This window comes from Centruroides sculpturatus, unplaced genomic scaffold, assembly GCF_000671375.1.
Source record: "Centruroides sculpturatus isolate CEXI.00-Female unplaced genomic scaffold, Cexi_2.0 scaffold76, whole genome shotgun sequence".
Classification (NCBI taxonomy): domain Eukaryota; kingdom Metazoa; phylum Arthropoda; class Arachnida; order Scorpiones; family Buthidae; genus Centruroides; species Centruroides sculpturatus.
The window spans coordinates 959,385-978,370 of NW_019384451.1; the positions used below are offsets into that span (position 1 = coordinate 959,385).

The 18,986-nt window shown below is 28.5% G+C and overlaps 1 protein-coding gene across 1 annotated transcript in view; it reads left to right on the forward strand.

The window, feature by feature from the left end:
* Window positions 1–18,986, forward strand: part of LOC111620564 (acid sphingomyelinase-like phosphodiesterase 3b) — a 129,773-nt gene that overhangs the window by 54,922 nt on the left and 55,865 nt on the right. The window contains exons 3-4 of the mRNA XM_023362509.1: window positions 4,215–4,465; window positions 4,533–4,696. Of these exons, the coding sequence (XP_023218277.1) occupies window positions 4,215–4,465; window positions 4,533–4,696 (415 nt within the window). The remainder of the gene's footprint in view (window positions 1–4,214; window positions 4,466–4,532; window positions 4,697–18,986) is intronic.

An 18,986-nucleotide genomic window follows, 5' to 3' on the forward strand; every position in this document is an offset into this window, starting at 1 on the left:
AGTAATGAAGTATACAAGTGCAGTGTGCTAAAATATCAGATATTTTTTTAAAATCTTTTTTAAAGTTTGAAATGAATGAAATTCAGATTAAGTTTGCTTTAAAGCAGTGTTTCTTGATGTTTTCAGAATTAACCTTTATAAGTATCGAAACATAATATCACTCCCTACTCTTAAAAAGATATCTCCCCCTTTTCTTCTATAAAATTTACCCCTTATTTTCTTATATTTTATTTTTTGTGTTTTACATTTTATAAAAAGATTGTACATAATTATTTATTTATTCAAAATACAGATTTCACAATAATAACAAACTCTAAAATTGACATCTAAAGATAAGTAATTATTATTATTAATATGATCTTTAAGGCTGACAATGTTGAGCAAACTTGGTTTAATTTGGTTTGAAACTAGTTAAAAATAATCTCAAATCTCCTTTTTGAGTTATTTACAAACAATTGCTTGATTTGGACAACTGAAGAACAGTGTTAAGCCCTTTTTCTCTGGGATAAGAATTTGGAAATGTCATAATTAGCATATTGATATCATTCCATAGCATTTTAAACTTGTTTCTATTTCTCATCCAAAATGTTTCAATATTATCCTATGTATATAAAATTTTGGCTTTGGCATGCTTTGCAAATCAATTTGAACTTTCTTGCAGATGTGTGGGTATCATATTTACATCCACATCAAAAGGACTAATATGATGTTGTGATGGGCTAGTGATAACTTATTTGCTTGACTAACCTAGTCAGTCAAGCAAGTTATCAATAACATGTTGCAGTGTTATATTCATTAGGAACTTGGTTAGCATTAGATATATGTAATTATGATTATATATTCTGACTTTTAGTCACTAAAGGTCTTCTTATAGTTGAATCAGATTGTAAAAGTAAGAAAAATATTCATTTGCTGTTAAAATTGTCCAGAAAATTTTTAATTCGTCCCAAAATGTAAATTAGAGCTTATTGCCTCTTAAAATGCAATAAATCCCACAAGGACCCAGATTGCCCAGATTGAGAAATGCTGTTCTAAAGTTAAACATCAAATCACAGTTTTATTTATTTTTTATCAAGAAGTTTGAAAGTAATTTTGATAGGATGTTCTGCCATTCATTTTTTTATTATTTTATAATACATTGCAGTTCATATAATTACTATAATTTAATATTAATGCAGGATGAGTCTTGCATATTATAAATTTTATGTAAATAAAAAAAATATATTTAGTAATTTTTATTATTTATGTTTGTAAGATAGACATTAAAGCAGAAAAAGAACCAATTTTAAAATTTATAAGTATCATTTCAGATCCAAACACAATTTATACAATTTCAAATGAAGTTGTATATTCTAAAACAATAAATATTTTGTTACATAATAATTTATTATATTCTCAATTATATTAGTTTTTAATTCAGTTACATATTGTCACTAGGTTTGCAAATTTACAGGGTGGGAAGGAAAGTCACTTAACACCCCTGCTACAGAATATAGAATGTATCCAAAGTTAATTTACTCATGTCAGGAATACATTAGATGAAGAAAGAAACAGANTTATATTAAAAAAAAGTCAGGTACCTTGGCATTCTATTTTCCAGTTTTACAAAATATCTGAAACTACAATACATTTTCAATAAAAAAACAGGAAAAGTGCCCTTAAAGGTTGGAAGCATAATAATTTTAAGACACAAAACTTCCTAGTCAGGGCAACAGTAACTGGCAACATCGTTGATCTATATGAATATAAGACAATGGACTGACAAAATGGTGACGCCTCTCCATTAGTGCACAAAGCAAGAGACTGTAGTGTTCAATTTTTGACCCAAAAATAAGCAATCAACATCTATTTGCACATGCACGAGTTTCACACAGGTGTTCAAGTAGAGTTGTAATCTTCTGAAAACAGCCATAGTTCTGTGGAAGGTTCTCTCTCTATGGCTGGGACAGCAATGAATGCCATGGAGAATCTTCCACAGATGTGTGGCAGTTTTTGGAACCTTAGTCTTTTAGGTTTTTTAAAAAACCCACAGAAAATGGAAATGATCAACTAAAGTCACAGATCTGTGGAAATTTCTCCATGGCTGGGACTGCATTTGCTGCAGTCCCAGCCATGGAGAAAACCTTCCACAGAACTGTGGCTGTTTTCAGAACCTTAGAACTGTATTTGTATACCTGTGTGCAACTCATTTAGGTACTGTACAATACCTGCATGTGCCAAAATGTTTTAAATACTTTTTTTGTTGAAACTTGGACGACAATATACTGCTCTTGCTTCATGCACTATTGGAGGGCACTGCCATTTTATCAGTCCATTGTCTTATGTTCTTATTCATCAACAATGTTGCCAATTGCAGTTACTGTTGCCTCTGACTTTGAAGTTTTGTGTATCAAAATTACTATGTTATTGCTCATCTTCCCAACTTTTCATGGCACTTTTTCAGTTTTCTATTGAGTGTGCCTTCTTTAAGGCATTTTAAAATAATTACACTTATATTAGAAAACTCTTAAATGTATTTATTTTTCAGTTTTTATTTGAGATACTGATTTATAACTTGGTTTTATTAAGTTATATTAATGTAAATACTTTGTATTTTTTCGAAATTATATTTAAGAATATAGCACCAGTACTGCCAGATAACAAAATAAATAGCTTGATGTGTTCAAAGCCTCTTCAATTGTTGTACTTCTTAAATCTCCAAACTTGATAAATGTAGGAATTACCATAAAGGATGTGTGTTTTAAAAGAGCATGGTAAAATTAATCACTTTGAATTGTTTTAGTGTGCATTTCAGTTGTTGACAATTCTTTAAAAAACTGATTCAAATTATTTTAGTTACTTAATATTTATTTTTTATAGTTTTAACCCTTTTCTTTTTTTTAGTTCACACTTTTAGTTTTTAGATCACATTTTGATAAATAACTCCCTCCTAGGTAAATTCATTTTGGTTTTAATTCTTTGGTGTTTTTAAAAAAAATTCATATCATATTTAGTACTCAAAATGTGATATTACATATGCCTTTTATGTCTTAATATTAAACTAAAAATATTTTTTTTTTGTGACTTTACTCAGAACCAGTTTTTTTAAAGAATTGTCAACAGCTGAAGAGCGTTTAGACCAAAATGCATACTAAAATGACAATTCAAAGTGATTAATTTTATTATTCTTTTTAAACATGTATCCGTATTAGTCCTACATTTGTCAAGTTATGAGATTTAAGAAGTACAAAAATAAATAGCAATTAACAGTACAATGGTCATGTGCATTGTGAGAAGCTAATTTTTAGTTAAAAATCTGACTTCCATCACTTGACTTCTACCAATATAAAACACTTGCTTATTGATAGCATTAGTATTTTAGAAATGTCTTTACATAATGAGTTGGAATGCAAACAAACATATTAAATTTCAATCTGTTATTTCTTTCAAGTTATTTCCAGTTGCTGCTGTGTGCATATTTTTGTAGCCTGAAGGTCCTGTTACAAAATTGAGGTTGAAGGATTGTAGGAAAATAATACACAAAAGCCATACAACTTAGTTGCATGGCTTTTGTGAGAAACCATACATTTTTTTCTGAAAAATGATAAAACCAATGCAAAATTTTTTTTATCATAGAGAATATCATCATTTTTAGGAAGGTACCAATTTTTCAGAATTTTTGATGATATATTTTATTTTATTTATTTATTTATTTATAATGCACTTTGTACCTCGTAGAAGCCATCTGACCACTACAGAATTTAATAATCCAAAATATTAACTACTTAACTTAAAAAAATTATTCACATCATAATATGTTATAAATGCATAAACTTTAAAAATCTATTAATGCATAATTTTTTCTTTTCTTCACTTGTTTTTTAATTACTATTCTGGTGTTTGTTGTGTCTGATTTTATAACAAAATACATCTGAAGTACTTAAAATTCAAACCTTTTTCCAAAAGTTTATTTAATTAAATCATTTCAATAAATCTACAAAAATTTCGTAACACATGACAGTACAGGAAAAAATTGATGGCCTTGTTTTAAAACATAAATTAAGATAAATATGCAACTAAGGATTACTAATTCATTGTATATATCAGATCTTTATATGTAAAAAAACTTTATAATTAAAATATTTCAGTTTCAAAATATAAAGAGAACTTAATATATAAAATAATAAGTATATTATAATGAACCTTTAAAAAAATAATTATATTTCCTGTTTTAGAGATAATGCTCCACATATATGGAATCCATCACCTAATTTTAAAAGTATAACAAGTATATTGGCTAAAATAACACAGTTATTATCACTAAAGTTTCCAAATTCAACTATTCTACCTGTGCTTGGAAATCATGATACTTTTCCACCAGATAGAGTACCACAAAATGGCAATACTACTTACTACAATCAGTATCTTACTACAGGTAGATGGAATGAAATTCTCCCCAATTCTACTTGGAATACATTTCTTCAAGGTAAATATATTCTTAATTAAATAAGCATTATAATATAATTTTAACAAAAATAACTTTTTTTATGTAGGTGGTTATTATTCATTTCCTCTTTCATCAAGTTTGACCATTCTTGGATTGAATACAATTTTATGGTATAAATCCAATACTTTAACACTGAATTCCACTGATCCTGCCAATCAATATATTTGGCTGGAAAATGAATTGATGGAAGCTGAAAAAGAAGGGAAAAAAGTTAGTATTTAGAACTTTATATATTAATTTAAAAAATTTTTAATACACCTTAATCTTTTAAGATAAATTTATTGTTAGACATTATAAAATATATATTATTAAACTATCTAATAAAGCTTATATTGTCTATTATTGTCCTCATTCACTCACTCATCCATTCACTGTTATGAAGTATATGAATAGAACTGGATTTATTACAGAAAGACAAAATAAATTTAGAAAACTTAATGCTTTTTAATAACAAAGACAATGTTGGCTAATAACATTTAATTTTATGTTATGCCTCTTATAACCGTTTTTTACTGAAGACCATAAAATCAACTTTTATAAACTATGCATTTAAGATGCTACACATCCCTCTTCAGGCTAAAAAATGTTTTAAAAAGTACAAAATTACAAATGAACAAGGTAAATTAGACAATTAAAGCCATCACTGATCTTTTTTACAATTATTGAAACCACACACACAGATACATAAGACTCTCTCACTATTCTACCTGTGTCTATAGCACAATCCCATTTACTGAAGCTGATATCATCCCATACGTCATCTGTTTCCATTCCTCTATTTAAATTTATTAATGTTTTATTCATTATTATTATATGCTCATTAAATTTTCTTAATTATTTTTTCTTTAGCTAATATTTTTACATTATTTTTATCAATGGTACAATTATATTTGTTATAATGGATAAACAAATCATGGAGATTGTTTGTACTTTAATCTGATTGCCGATTTGTACGCTTTTACTCCAATTCTAAAAGTCTACCAGTTTCACCAATATAATACACTTTTCTATCACAAATACAATTTAACTTATAAACTATACCGGATATATTCAATTTTTCCATACACAAATCATTTGTTTCAATTAACAGATCTTTTGATTTTACTGCATGTTTTGCTGCCAAATTAATATCATATTTTCTAAATATTTTATTACATTTCTGAAACATGCCTCGAACATATGGGATAGATACAAATTTATCATCACTATTGTTAACTTTTACATTAAATCTATACAAGTTATGATTTTTAATCCATTTATTTAGTAATGCATTCAGATAATTATTAAATAAAAAGTTCTGTTTCAATTTTTGTTGATCTTTCATTATATGCTATAAATTTGTTGTTCTTTATCATATCTTTGCTGAGCCTGCAATAATGACGTTCTTTTTAACAGCTAATGGGCAATATGATTTATAATTTATCATTTTTCCTGTATTACATTGTTGTTCATACGTTCTTATATAAAGTTTTTTTTGTCAGATTTAGTTAATGTAATATCTAAATAGTTGTTTAATTCTTTTCCAGTTCTATTTTAAATTTTATGGAAGGGTTTAAATCAGGGATGTCCAACCTGTAGCCTGCAGGTCACACTGCAGCCCACTTAATATTTGTATGCAGCCCACTGCACCCTAAATTTTTTAGGTACATTACCAAAGTAAATGAAAATGTATGTCATAAAAATTATTCTCATTTCACTGGATACACTTTGATATCATAATGACGTAATTGGTCTAAGAAAACTGTACTACCCCACAGGCATAACATACAGTTGTAAACATTTCTTTTCATGCATGAAAAACATGAAAACTGCTGAAGGAAATAAGTTGAGTGATTCCCATTTAACTAACATTCGAACGTTAGAATTAAGACTAGTACCATAAAAGCAGATATTGACAATATTATAAAAGGAAGGCAATGTCAAAAATCACATTGAATTTATTTTTATTTTGTGTGAGTATAATTTTTTTTTACTATCAATAATATGGTATTTTTTGTAATTATATATATTTGGTTATTAAAATTTGATATTCAAATTTTGAACTATTTAAAAGCATCTATTTATATAAAGTACCTTTGTGGCCTGCTGAATGTACTAAATTTCTAATTTGGTCCATTAGGAAAAAAGGGTGGACAACCCTGGTTTAAATCATTAGCAAATTTTAGGAATCTGCTTAACATAATATTATACATTAGAAATAAAGCATCCACATATCTTGCCATAAAAATTATTCCTTGTTGAAGTGCTATATTTTTATCAATTTCAATCATAACTATTTCTGCTAGTTTTGATCCTATAACTGTCCTCAAGCTTATTCTTTCTATTTGTTCCTTCTATTTTTCTCCTATTTTAAAGAAATTATCATGATAACTGTAATTAATTAGTTTTACCAAATTACATGAGATTTCTAAATAATTTAAACTATTGTAACATCATTTTATCAATGGATACATTGAAACAATATCCAAACCCATAATTCTGAATGTAGGTTTAATTGCAATTCTTGCTATCCTAGAAATTAAATTGTCAGTATTTTTTAATGCGTAAGGCAAATTAGATATACAATTTAATGACCTTTTTAAGATTTCTAAATTATACAGTATTGAATTTCTAAAGTCCACTAATGATCTGCATTTCAGTATTTAGAAAATATGGTATTAATTTGGCAGCAAAACATGCAATAAAATCAAAAGATCTGTTAATTAAAACAAATGATTCGTGTGTGGAAAAATTGAATATATCCGGTATAGTTTATAAGTTAAATTGTATTTTTGATAGAAAAGTGTATTATATTGGTGAAACTGGTAGACCTTTAGGAATTGGAGTAAAAGCGTACAAATCGGCAATCAGATTAAAGTACAAACAATCTCCATGCTTTGTTTATCCATTGTAACAAATATAATTGTACCATTGATAAAAATAATGTAAAAATATTAGCTAAAGAAAAAATAATTAAGAAAATTTAATGAGCATATAATGATAATGAATAATAATAAAACATTAATAAATTTAAATAGAGGAATGGAAACAGATGACGTATGGGATGATATCAGCTTCAGTAAATGGGATTGTGCTATAGACACAGGTAGAATAGTGAGAGAGTCTTATGTATCTGTGTGTGTGGTTTCAATAATTGTAAAAAAGATCAGTGATGGCTTTAATTGTCTAATTTACCTTGTTCATTTGTAATTTTGTACTTTTTTAAAACATTTTTTAGCCTGAAGAGGGATGTGTAGCATCTTAAATGCATAGTTTATAAAAGTTGATTTTATGGTCTTGGTCTTCAGTAAAAAACCGGTTATAAGAGGCATAACTTAAAATTAAATGTTATTAGCAAACATAATTATTTTTAATAAAAAAGACAGTTTTCAAAGAAAAAATTGTTCCATAAGTCAAACCCTTTTCAAAATTAAAGAATAAATTTAGTACAGTTGAAAGGAAATATTGAGTAGATTATTGGAAAAATTTCAAATCTTTAAAAAGTAAAATAAATTTGACACCTAAGTATAAAATAATCTTGATTTCTCATGGAATACAGAATATATGAGTGGTTTATTAAGTTAAGTGCCATTAGCATATGTTTAAAGATGTTTATTATTACTAATTTGCTCTGCATTATTTTAAATTGCAGCATTTTCTTTCATCTTTTCATTGATTGTTCTTTATTAGAATTTTTAATAACTCTTTACACTTAATAACAATTTTAAATTAATTAAATGTTTATATAGAGAATTATTAGAAATTGTAACACAATTTGGAAATTGCTGCAAAGCAATTTGAAACACCAGAGTGATGCCACTGAGATAGTGTTTCTGAGCAGAAAGAAATTCTTGCCTATGCTGAAATATTTTTTGTTTTCCTGTTTTCAAATCCCAAGAAAAGTTAGGAAGTTGAGAAAATCAGCTCTTAGAACCCATTAATGCCAACAATGGAAAATAAATATACTACTCAAAATGTATATTTAGACATTTTTTTTTCTATTTATTGCTGTCTACGGTTACATGCTACCAGAAATGCAACAACACCAGAATCAGATAACACGTAACAAGCTAATTTTGGCTGTTGTAAATTAACAATAAAAACTATTTGAAGTATTTTTTAATTTTCAAACGAATAATATTTGCATTTGTTTTCTATTGATATTTAATAAAATAAATAAATAGAATATTTAAATGAGATTAGGAATGTTAATACATTGTGTGATATTTGTATAAATCACTGTATTTATAGTATACAGTGATTTATACTATAATTTTGGTTAAATAAAGTTTGCATTAATTACATTGTTTATATTTTGAGAGAACCTGAAATATAACAGAAACCTATCCAAAATGATACTGTAGTGACCCCTGTTCAGGGCAAGAGATGCACTGGTCATGAAAATCCGGTTGACCTCACTTAGGAAATTTTATTTACTCATTTTTTGCATCAATCTTTTACATACAAGAGTGTCTTAACCTCTAAAAGACTGTGCTGGAGCCACAAACTCCATTTGCCCTACCTTCTCTATGACTTTTCTGCTTATTAACATTTACTGTTATAATCATTATTTTAGAATTTAGATGATCAATGAAAATTAAATTTAAAAGATTATTTTGGGAATTCTCAAATTCTCAGAAAATACGTTTTCTCATTCTCAATCAAAACTTCTTCCAAAACTTCAAACTATGAGGCGTTAAATATAATTTAAAATATTTTAATCTTGCAAGTGCTTTCGACGTGTATATGTATTTGTATTTTCTTAGCACAGTGTTTCTGTTGAGAAAATATCACACAGGAACACTTTCAGAGGAAAAAGGTTGTTTTATTGGTGTGAACGTATATGCATTTCGGGCTTAATGCCCCTCTTCAGTCCTGAGATAGAAACAGTTAAACCAACATGACTCATAAGAAGATATACACTTAGTTGAAAAAAGAAAAAGGAGCTAAATGTTCTTTTGGCTCTACATATATACACATTAGGATAGTATAACATGTGCTGTGGGTGTGAAATAATTCTGATGAGATGTACAAAGAACATAGACAAGATATATGTTCTCTGTACATCTCATCAGAATTATTTCACACCCTACAGCACATGTTATACTATCCTAATGTGTATATATGTGGAGCCAAAAGAACATTTAGCTCCTTTTTCTTTTTTCAACTACAGTCAACCCCTCTGTAACACTGTTGATAATTCTATTTTATATGAATTCCATGTTGTACGAGTCACTTAGATTTTACAAATACATGTGCCTGGCTGTGAATGGCTCATGTATTTGTAAAATCTAAGTAACTCGTACAACATGGAATTCATATAAAACGGAATAATCAACAGTGTTATAGGGGGTTGACTGTACGTGTATGTCTTCTTACGAGTCATGTTGGTTTAATTGTCACTATCTCAGGACTGAAGAGGGGCATTAAGCCCGAAATGCATATACGTTCACACCAATAAAACAACCTTTTTCCTCTAAAAGTGTTCCTGTGTGATATGTTCTCAACAGAAACATTGTGCTAAGAAAATAAATATATATATTGCAAGAAGTTTAACAAGCCACATGGCAAAAAGTTGTTAATTAAGTACATAAAATTAGTATTATTTTGAATTTTGATGATAATTTTTCAAAAGTTCAAGTGAAAAATGTCAGTTAAGAATAACTTGATGCTTTGATTTATGTACCCATGGATACTGTGACAGATATGTATGTATTCAGTCCACTTGAAATTAGTCATGAAGCTGTTAGGAAACTAATGATGAAAGGTTGAAAAGTTTTGCAATGAGAAACCTAAATAGAACAGATCAACCATGCAGAACAAGTGAAAAAAATGAAATAAACATCTCAAGTTAAAAAAGACACCAATGATAATTTTTAAAGAAACCAAATAAAATACAGATAAAATATTAGTTCACAAATTATTCAATGAAGGTTAAATTAAAATAATTTCCAAGATTGGTGAGAGAGAGCTAATAATTTCTGAAACAAATTAAACAAAACATAAAAAAAATAATTACTAAAAAAAGTATCTAATCATGAAAGTCTTTCATGATAAATAATTACTAAAAAAAATATCTATTAATGCTGGAATTATTCTAGAGCAAAATTATAGTGTGATGACGTAAATTTGAATTAATTAAATGAATAAAAAGAACTGTGTGCTGAATGATGGTGAGGCATTCAAAAAAAATGTGATACAAAGTACTATGAAATATTGTAAATGTGTGGTTTAGGATGATTTTCTGATCATGAATTGGTAAATTGGTAGTAATTTCAGAAAAAGTGTCAGATACCTACATAAAATACTTAGAATATCTGTCTGCTATTGTATTCTTATCAACTATGATAAGTTATACAAGTATTCCTTGCAGTGGTGATATTCAACGGGTTCGCACAGGTTTGGCCGAACCCGTTGTTAACATTTTCAAAGTTTTCCGAACCTTGTTAAACACATGTAACATTTCTCAGTGGTTTTGTTTCTTTTAAAAAATATATTAAAATATACGTATTATACTCTGTAACACTACTAAACTAGAGCCTTCTGATGCACCATTTGAGCGAAAAAAAAAATTGTTAAGGAAAAATTTTCTGTTAGCGAACCCTTTGTTAAATATTTCGAATATCACCACTGATCCCTTGTATAACATGATAGTTACATTCCAAAAAAATGTCATGTTATGTGAATCTGTGCTATACAAAACAAAGGACTAATGCAAAACATAGGGTTAGGTTCCAAAAGTTAGCAAAAGTATACTATTCTTTTTCATTACTAAGAGAAAAATGTTTATTAAAGCAATTGATAATTTATTTCCAATCAATTAACTGACAATCACAATTATAAAAGTACTATATGATGGATTAATATTAATTTTAGTTAAATGAGGGTGTTTTCTTTTTACAAAGTTTTGTCGTCATCTGAACTTTTTTGTTGATCTTGATCAGAAATATCAGCAATATCTTCAATTTACTTCCCTGGCTGTTACATATAACAGAGGGAAAGTATAGCAATTGGTCATAAAATGACCCCCCAAGATTTTTACATTTTTGGACTCAGAAGCCTTGAAACATTGAGAAATGCAAAAAAAAAAAAAAAAAAAATTGGGGGTTTTTTCTCGTGTGTGGTTGGGGGTCACAATTTTGTTCTCTCTATTTGAAGCTTAATAACTCCTGTGCTTTTGGTTGAAAATTTCTGAAATCTTGCAAGGAGGTTTTGGTCAATCCCCCCAATAAACAAATCTTTGTTTCTTGGGGGGATTGAAGCTGTTAAATTTTAGTGATTTAAAGATTGACAAGGTAGGGTGATAAAGGGGGTCATGTATATCTCTAGGAGGACAGAATTAATGATAATTTTACTTTGTTATTAGCAGTTATAATTTTTTATAAAATCCATCTCTACCCTCAAAAGTAAGCTTTTTGCCATTTTATAATAGCTAAAAATATTAAAATTTTAAAAATAAAAGATATGATAATAGATGGTACCACCAAATGTTGCCAGGAAAGTTAAGCATACAATGGTAGTTTCAAAATCAATTATTGAAACAAGGTAAAATTTCTTTGCAATAGAAATTTAATGGCAACTGATTTTTAAAAAATTATTGGCTAAAGAACTTATATTTGGAAGACAAAAAAGTAAAATATATCCAAATGAATGATATAATTATTCAAATACAGTAGCCCTTGTAAGTAAACCTGTTATTAATACATGCAAAATGACTGTATTGTGGATGATCCAATAAACCATATTTGTCATCATAAATGTTTTTAAAAACGTTTTGAAGTTCAAACAAATTTTTTTGTCAATAGAGAGGGCTTAAACTCCTGTAGCTACTATGATCCACCTCTGTGAAGTACTAGGATCCCATTCAATGAGAAATAACTGTTCATGTCATGTTTTTCAGGCCATAGTATGCTGTAAACTTTTTTCTCCTTCCATAATTGTAAACAGCAAGTTTGTGACAGTGCTCATTAACAGTATTGGTGAAACTGTGGTCTGAAAACACTTAAATTCAATGTAGCATTATAGCTTATGTAATAAATTGCATGTCTTTGGTTTATTCTTGATTCTACAAAGAAACAAGTTAACATGGAAATCAAAAATAGACACATTAGTTATATTGTGCTATCTGATATACTGCTCATTTGGTTTCTCTCTCAACATGTATGATATAATGAGGAGCTACTGTGGCAGATCCAGAAAATCCAAAGGAGGCTTGAGTTTTTTTGCCCCTTTTGGGTTTTTCTGGCTCTACTACTGGAACCAACTTCAGTCTTAATAACAACTTTCAGCACTCCAACATAGAGCAGCCATTATTATATTCTGTACCAAACTCTTCTAAAATCCTGCTGTAGTGCTGTTTATTATCAGGTCTCTTCTCTTCAATTTTCACATCTAATATGCCAGCAGTTCTCAATAAGATTGAAATCAGGGCTGTTACCTGACCAGCTTAGGCATCCTTCGGTCTGGGTTGCTTGTAAGAATTTTTTTTTAATCTAAAATGTGAAAGTTCAAAATTTTTTAAGTTTTACATTCACATACTAATTATAAAGTGTAATCTGTCAACTTCTTTACTGCATATGCATTCCCACACAGTTTGACTCATTGGAAACTACTGGCTATATCAGGCAATCCTTATTATGATCAAACATTTTCTTCGCCTAAGAAAAAAAATTTGCTATTAGATTCATGAAAGTTAAATTTGGATACATGTTGTAACTGAATCAATGCTCCAGTCCATATGCTGTTTAGCTCATATTAGCCTGCCTCTGTAAAGTTTACTTGTCAATAAAGGTGATTTATCTGACAATAGGCATGTAAACCCATGTTGCCTAGTTTAAGCATTTTCTTTTATGCTTGTCTTTTTAGTTTGGAAGAACTATCAATACATTCTACTGACTTATCTTTTCTTTCAATGTTTACCTTTATAATCAATCAACAATTGTGTGTTTTGTTCATTGTTTTTACCCTTAGTTACATTAAATTTTTTGTGATAACCAAACCAGTTATTTAAATTTTCAATAGTGAGTATTAAGTCTATTGTCTTTATCACTTAATGCTAAATGTAGTTTGTTACTGATTATTGTTAATTGTGTGTAATAATGTTAATCTGAGGCTGGATAGATTATAGGAAAACTAGAAAAAAGATGTTATCTCATATGTGCTGTACAATAGATCTCATCAGTTTCTTTAATTGTGATGTCTTCGTGGTTATTTAAACCTTTTAATGTAACTATTATGTATATTTTACTTTATCTTTATAAAAACATCAACTGAAGAGGTACTCCAAAAGAGTCTGAAATGCATTTTGGGTGTATTGTATGTGTTTTAGATTTTTAGATTTAATTATTGTAAAAATTTATTTTCTTATTTTGTAAATGTATTACAAAAAAATTTCTATTTTTGTATCTATCATATTCACTAGTGTGATAAGTCCTAAAATTTAAATAACTGGTTTGGTTATAACAAAACATTTAATTGTGTGTTTATTATAATGTGCATTCTACACTAGTTCTTGAGAAAATAAATCCAGTATTCAAAGCAAAAATACAACTTTTTATGCAATGATAATTATCAAAAACTGTCTATTTTGTTATGCAAAGTTGTGCTATTTTGTAAAGGTTTATACTAATGGAAAATGCAGTCACCAGAAATATTGCTGCAGTAGACTTTATTAGTCCATGTAAATCATTCTCATGCATTGAACAATCTATTTCATCCAGAAATGCAATAGATTGTTTAATTCCATGAATTGAAGTCCTCGGAGACATATCCTTGAGGACATATAGTGCTAACCCTCAGAATCATATCTCTGAGATAACTGAGTTTGAATGTTTGAAAAGTCCTAAAATTGTATGAACAGTTGTGTTAATATTTTTGCTCTCTGAACATTACCTGTAGATGTGGCTGTTATCTCATCATTTTGGGATTTTTTTTCAAACATTCAAATTCAATTACCTCAGAAAAGTGATTCTTAGGGTTAGCACCATACATCCTGATGGCTTCAATTATTGGATTTATAGCCATAATTTTTGAACATTGAGATCAGGCTAGGTAAGAAAGAATTGAAAAGCTGGAAAAGTATTCCTAAATAATTGGAAGAAGTCATTGATGCAATTGATTGAGCAAGTGCCAAGTACTGATTTTGTAAAAGCTGAAACTTTTGAAGTGACTAAACTTTTTTATTGTTAATAAATTACATTAAAATTTGCATCTATATATCATATTACTACAAAAGCATATTTTGAATAAAATTTTAAAAAATATATATAAATATATATATACACATATAGATACTTGTGTTTTGTAAATATGAAAATAAAACTAAAATGTTTTTGATGATAACTTAATTTTGTCTTGTATAGACATGGGTGGAATTCCTAACATATTTTATAATAGCTGAAGAGATTGAAATACTTTAAAGCATTATTTCAGAGATAAATTTTGTTGTTATATAAACAATAGCTTAAAAAGCCTATTTACCTGAAGATCACTTATTGAAATCATAATTCAGTTATAGTTAAGTTTTTATAGCATTACGTTTTGAAATTTACTGGGTCTGTCTGTCTGTTCGAGTATCTTGTGAGAATGGCTAAACCAATTTCTATGAAACTTTATTTATATCCTTTCCAAGACTATTTTGAATATATAGGTTGGTTTTTATTTCCAAAATTATTGTTTTATAATCTTTGATAGAATTATGATGAGCTATTTACTCTTGCAAACAATATCTGGTTCTTATCAGGTCTTTGTCATGAATAGGAATTTTGCCTGGAGGCTGGATGTGAAGTGAACTGTGAAATATAATTGGCTAATGTTGTTGTCATTAATGGGCAAAGTAGACATCAGTGAAAACTGATAAAATGAAATTTGCTCAGATAACAGCTAACCAATCAAAATATAGGTAGTATGAACATATGACCCTTGCTATTTTTACCTGTCAAACTTTCCCTAGAATTTCTTTTGATGCAAAATAAGTTTTGGTCAGATTACTCTGTATTGGATTTTTATTTTGTTTGTTTCCTGAACCGAATTTTGAAGATTCTCTTTAGTTTTCCTCACAAATATCTGGGTTTTGATAAGTAATTAAATTTGAATTAATTTTACATGAATGTGATCTTTGTAATTATGTTGTATGGTAAGATTGGAATAGGTGAGCTTTAGAAGTTTAGAACAATTGCATTTTGTTTTAAAATGAGTCAATGGCATCACAGAATAAATTTCTAGGAAAGAATAATGAATTGATGTATTTACTATAAAATTCATTGATTCAAGAAATTTCATTCAGAACTAGCAAGTAGAGGTCAGATACAGTGGTGCCTCGTATAACGTACTTAATCCGTTCCAGGTGCACGTCCGTTAAGTGAAAAGTCCGTTATACGAAACGCATTTTCCCATAGAAATACATGTTAAAACATATAATTTGTTCCGCGGCATAAAATAACCGTACTGTACTATAAAAAAATGAAAATGGAGCAGTCACCAATTACGCCGAGTAGTCAGATGTGAAGAGGAGGTGGAGGAACACTTTCTTTACACTTTCATACAGATATAGACTTTTTACACATTGCAGAAGGTCTCTTTTTATTATTTTTTAATCGGAGTCAGATTCAGGAGAGGCTACTGGAGCTTGCAGGGTCATCTCCTCTTGTTTCATCCTTTGTTTTTTGGCAGCTGGCTTCTTGAAAAACATGTCCAAGGTGGTCTGTTTCTCTCTCTTCTTCAATACCTGTCGGAAATGACGGGCAAGGGTATCATTGTAGAGATCATTGATCCTGTTGGCCTCAGCTCTGTTTGGATAATGAGTGTTGGTAAACTGAACCTCTCCCTTTTTGTCAACTTTCACTCCTTCTGATGATGTCTTGCTTTGTTTCAATTGAAATCACCTTTCTGTTTATTTAGAAGCCAAGATTTTCACAACACTTGAATAAATGTAAATACCCTGCACTGAGGTGATGTACGTAATAAACAAGGGAGCAAACCGAATCTCAACGGGAGCTCTATACTTCAGATATAGGCTACTAATAATATATTTTAATAATACTAATATATTATAAAAATAGCAGATTGTCATTGGCAACGGCAAAAGAGTGGAAACATCATTCGCTCTTGTTCGCAGAAAGACCGTTGTTCGCCTCACGTAACTGCTGAACGGAAAGTCCGTTGTTCGAAGCCAGTCCGTTGCTCGAGTCACGTAACGGCCAAACAGAAAGTCCGTTGTTCGAAGCCAGTCCGTTGCTCGAGTCACGTAACGGCCAAACAGAAAGTCCGTTGTTCGCAGCGTCCGTTATTCGAGGCGTACGTTATACGAGGCACCACTGTATTTGGGTCTCTGATATGTATAAAACTTGGTGAACATGTAGTCCAAACTAAACACAAACATTTTCTTATCCAAATAATAGGACCCATTTCTCAAACATTTCTGAAAAACAGGCCTCTGAAAATTGAGTGTTTAGCTTATAAGTCTTTTTGAAGTGTACTTAGAACAGCAGTAGCCTAGTGGATAAGACACTAGGCACTGGAGCCATGATACAGGTTCAAAACTTTGCAATTTTTTTTTTGTGTGTGTGTACGTAACATAATTATTTCATTATTTTGCATTAATTTTACTATTATTCTTTACATTTAAAGTTTATAAAACAAGAGATTAAAAATTATGATGTTATTTCCTATTTAGTGACAAAGAAATATCTGTACATTTAACTCTTATGTCATTAGATAAAATTATTTTTTCACTTTTATTTTCAGTTATGGTAGTATTATTATATTTGAAGTGTAACAAATATGAGCACAGGAGGAAATTGTCTGTAATATTAACAATTAAAAAAAATGCTGCAACTATGCTACCTTATTTTCATATCAGACTTGTCTTTTTCATCCATTCTCAGTAATGTCTGAAGATTATTTGCTTGTGGTTAGGGTTTCTCAAATGGGATCACGGTTGTTTTTTATCGCGAGAAATCCTGCAAATTTCTTAAAAATTCACTTTTTTCTAATTTTGTGTTAAGGTTGAGGAAATTTTGCAAATAGAAATTATAATTAACTCATAAACTGTCAGAATACATTTGTATTTATTAATTTTAAGCTGATTTTTAAGAAATGCTAAACAATCTGCTGTATTATGGGCTATAACAAGATTAATTAGTCCAATAATATGGCAGATTGTTTGTTCATGAGAAATATATATTTGAAAAAGCCAAACTAATCATCATAATCTTCTCAGTAACTAAGTGTATAAAAATGAACACATGTATAAATATATTTATAATTATACAGATGAAAAATGTTTGAATTAAAATATTTATTTTTTAAAATATCCCAATAGAGAACATCAGTGTTTCAGCAAGTTTATAATTAAATATATATTTGGAATAATAATTGTGCTACACACACACAAATTATTCACATAATTTTTCTATATAACACACAATATATATATATATAGCTGGGGTGGGCAAGCAAAAATTCATTGGGAGCCAAAATGTAGGTTTTGCAAAATGCATGGGAGCCACAGTTCTGTACTTTTTTATTCTGTACTGCAGTTCTGTACCACAATTTTATTATGTAATATAAATATAATATAAAACAAATATTGAATTTGAATTTTTTTTAATAAACATTTTTTCAAATTTGTGGAAATAAAATTGTAAAAATAATAATAATAATAATAATAACACTATATTGAATACATGTCACATTGTTAGGAAATTCCTGAATACAGACACACACACTGACACACTTATTTAATTTTAGTTTTGTTTTGGTTGCTATGCCTTGACTTTGGTCCGGCATAGTACACAGCCACCGGTGTGAACCAAGTATAACTCACAAAACCCAACATAATAATAATAATAATAATAAGCAGAAATTAACACTTTCAGCAAGAGCCGCATGCAGCTCTTGGTGCTGCATTTGCCCATGTCTGATATAAAGTATACTGTACCGTACATATAAAATTAAATATTTATTAAAAATATTTCTATTTTATATTTCAGTAATATTTTTAAAAATTCAAATCATATAAAAATATATAAATTTTATTTCTATAAATAAATATAAAAAAAAATCTACAGATGATTTAGAAATTACAAAATATCAATGAAATACAAACATTTTATTAATGCAAGTTCATACAACAAACATATTCAGCAATAATTTAAACAATTTAGAAATCCTTTAGTTATATGTATATATAAATTTTTGTAATTTTATTACTGTTAAATTACTATGACTGTCTATGATTTTCTAATCAAATTCATTCTTTATCACAACTGAAATCATGCCATATAAAAACAGATTTAATTTTTATTGTCTTCTAAATAATTTATAAATTACTATAAACAAATCTTTATTTTCAATTAAGTGTATCTAATAATACTTAGTTATTGATATTCAATCTTATACATAGCATTTTTTTAGTGCCAAAGTTCTTTCCATTATATCATTAAATAACTAATCTGAAAAAATTAAATATCTTTAAACAGTTGAATATAATACTCACTAAATAAAATTCATAATTTCTATA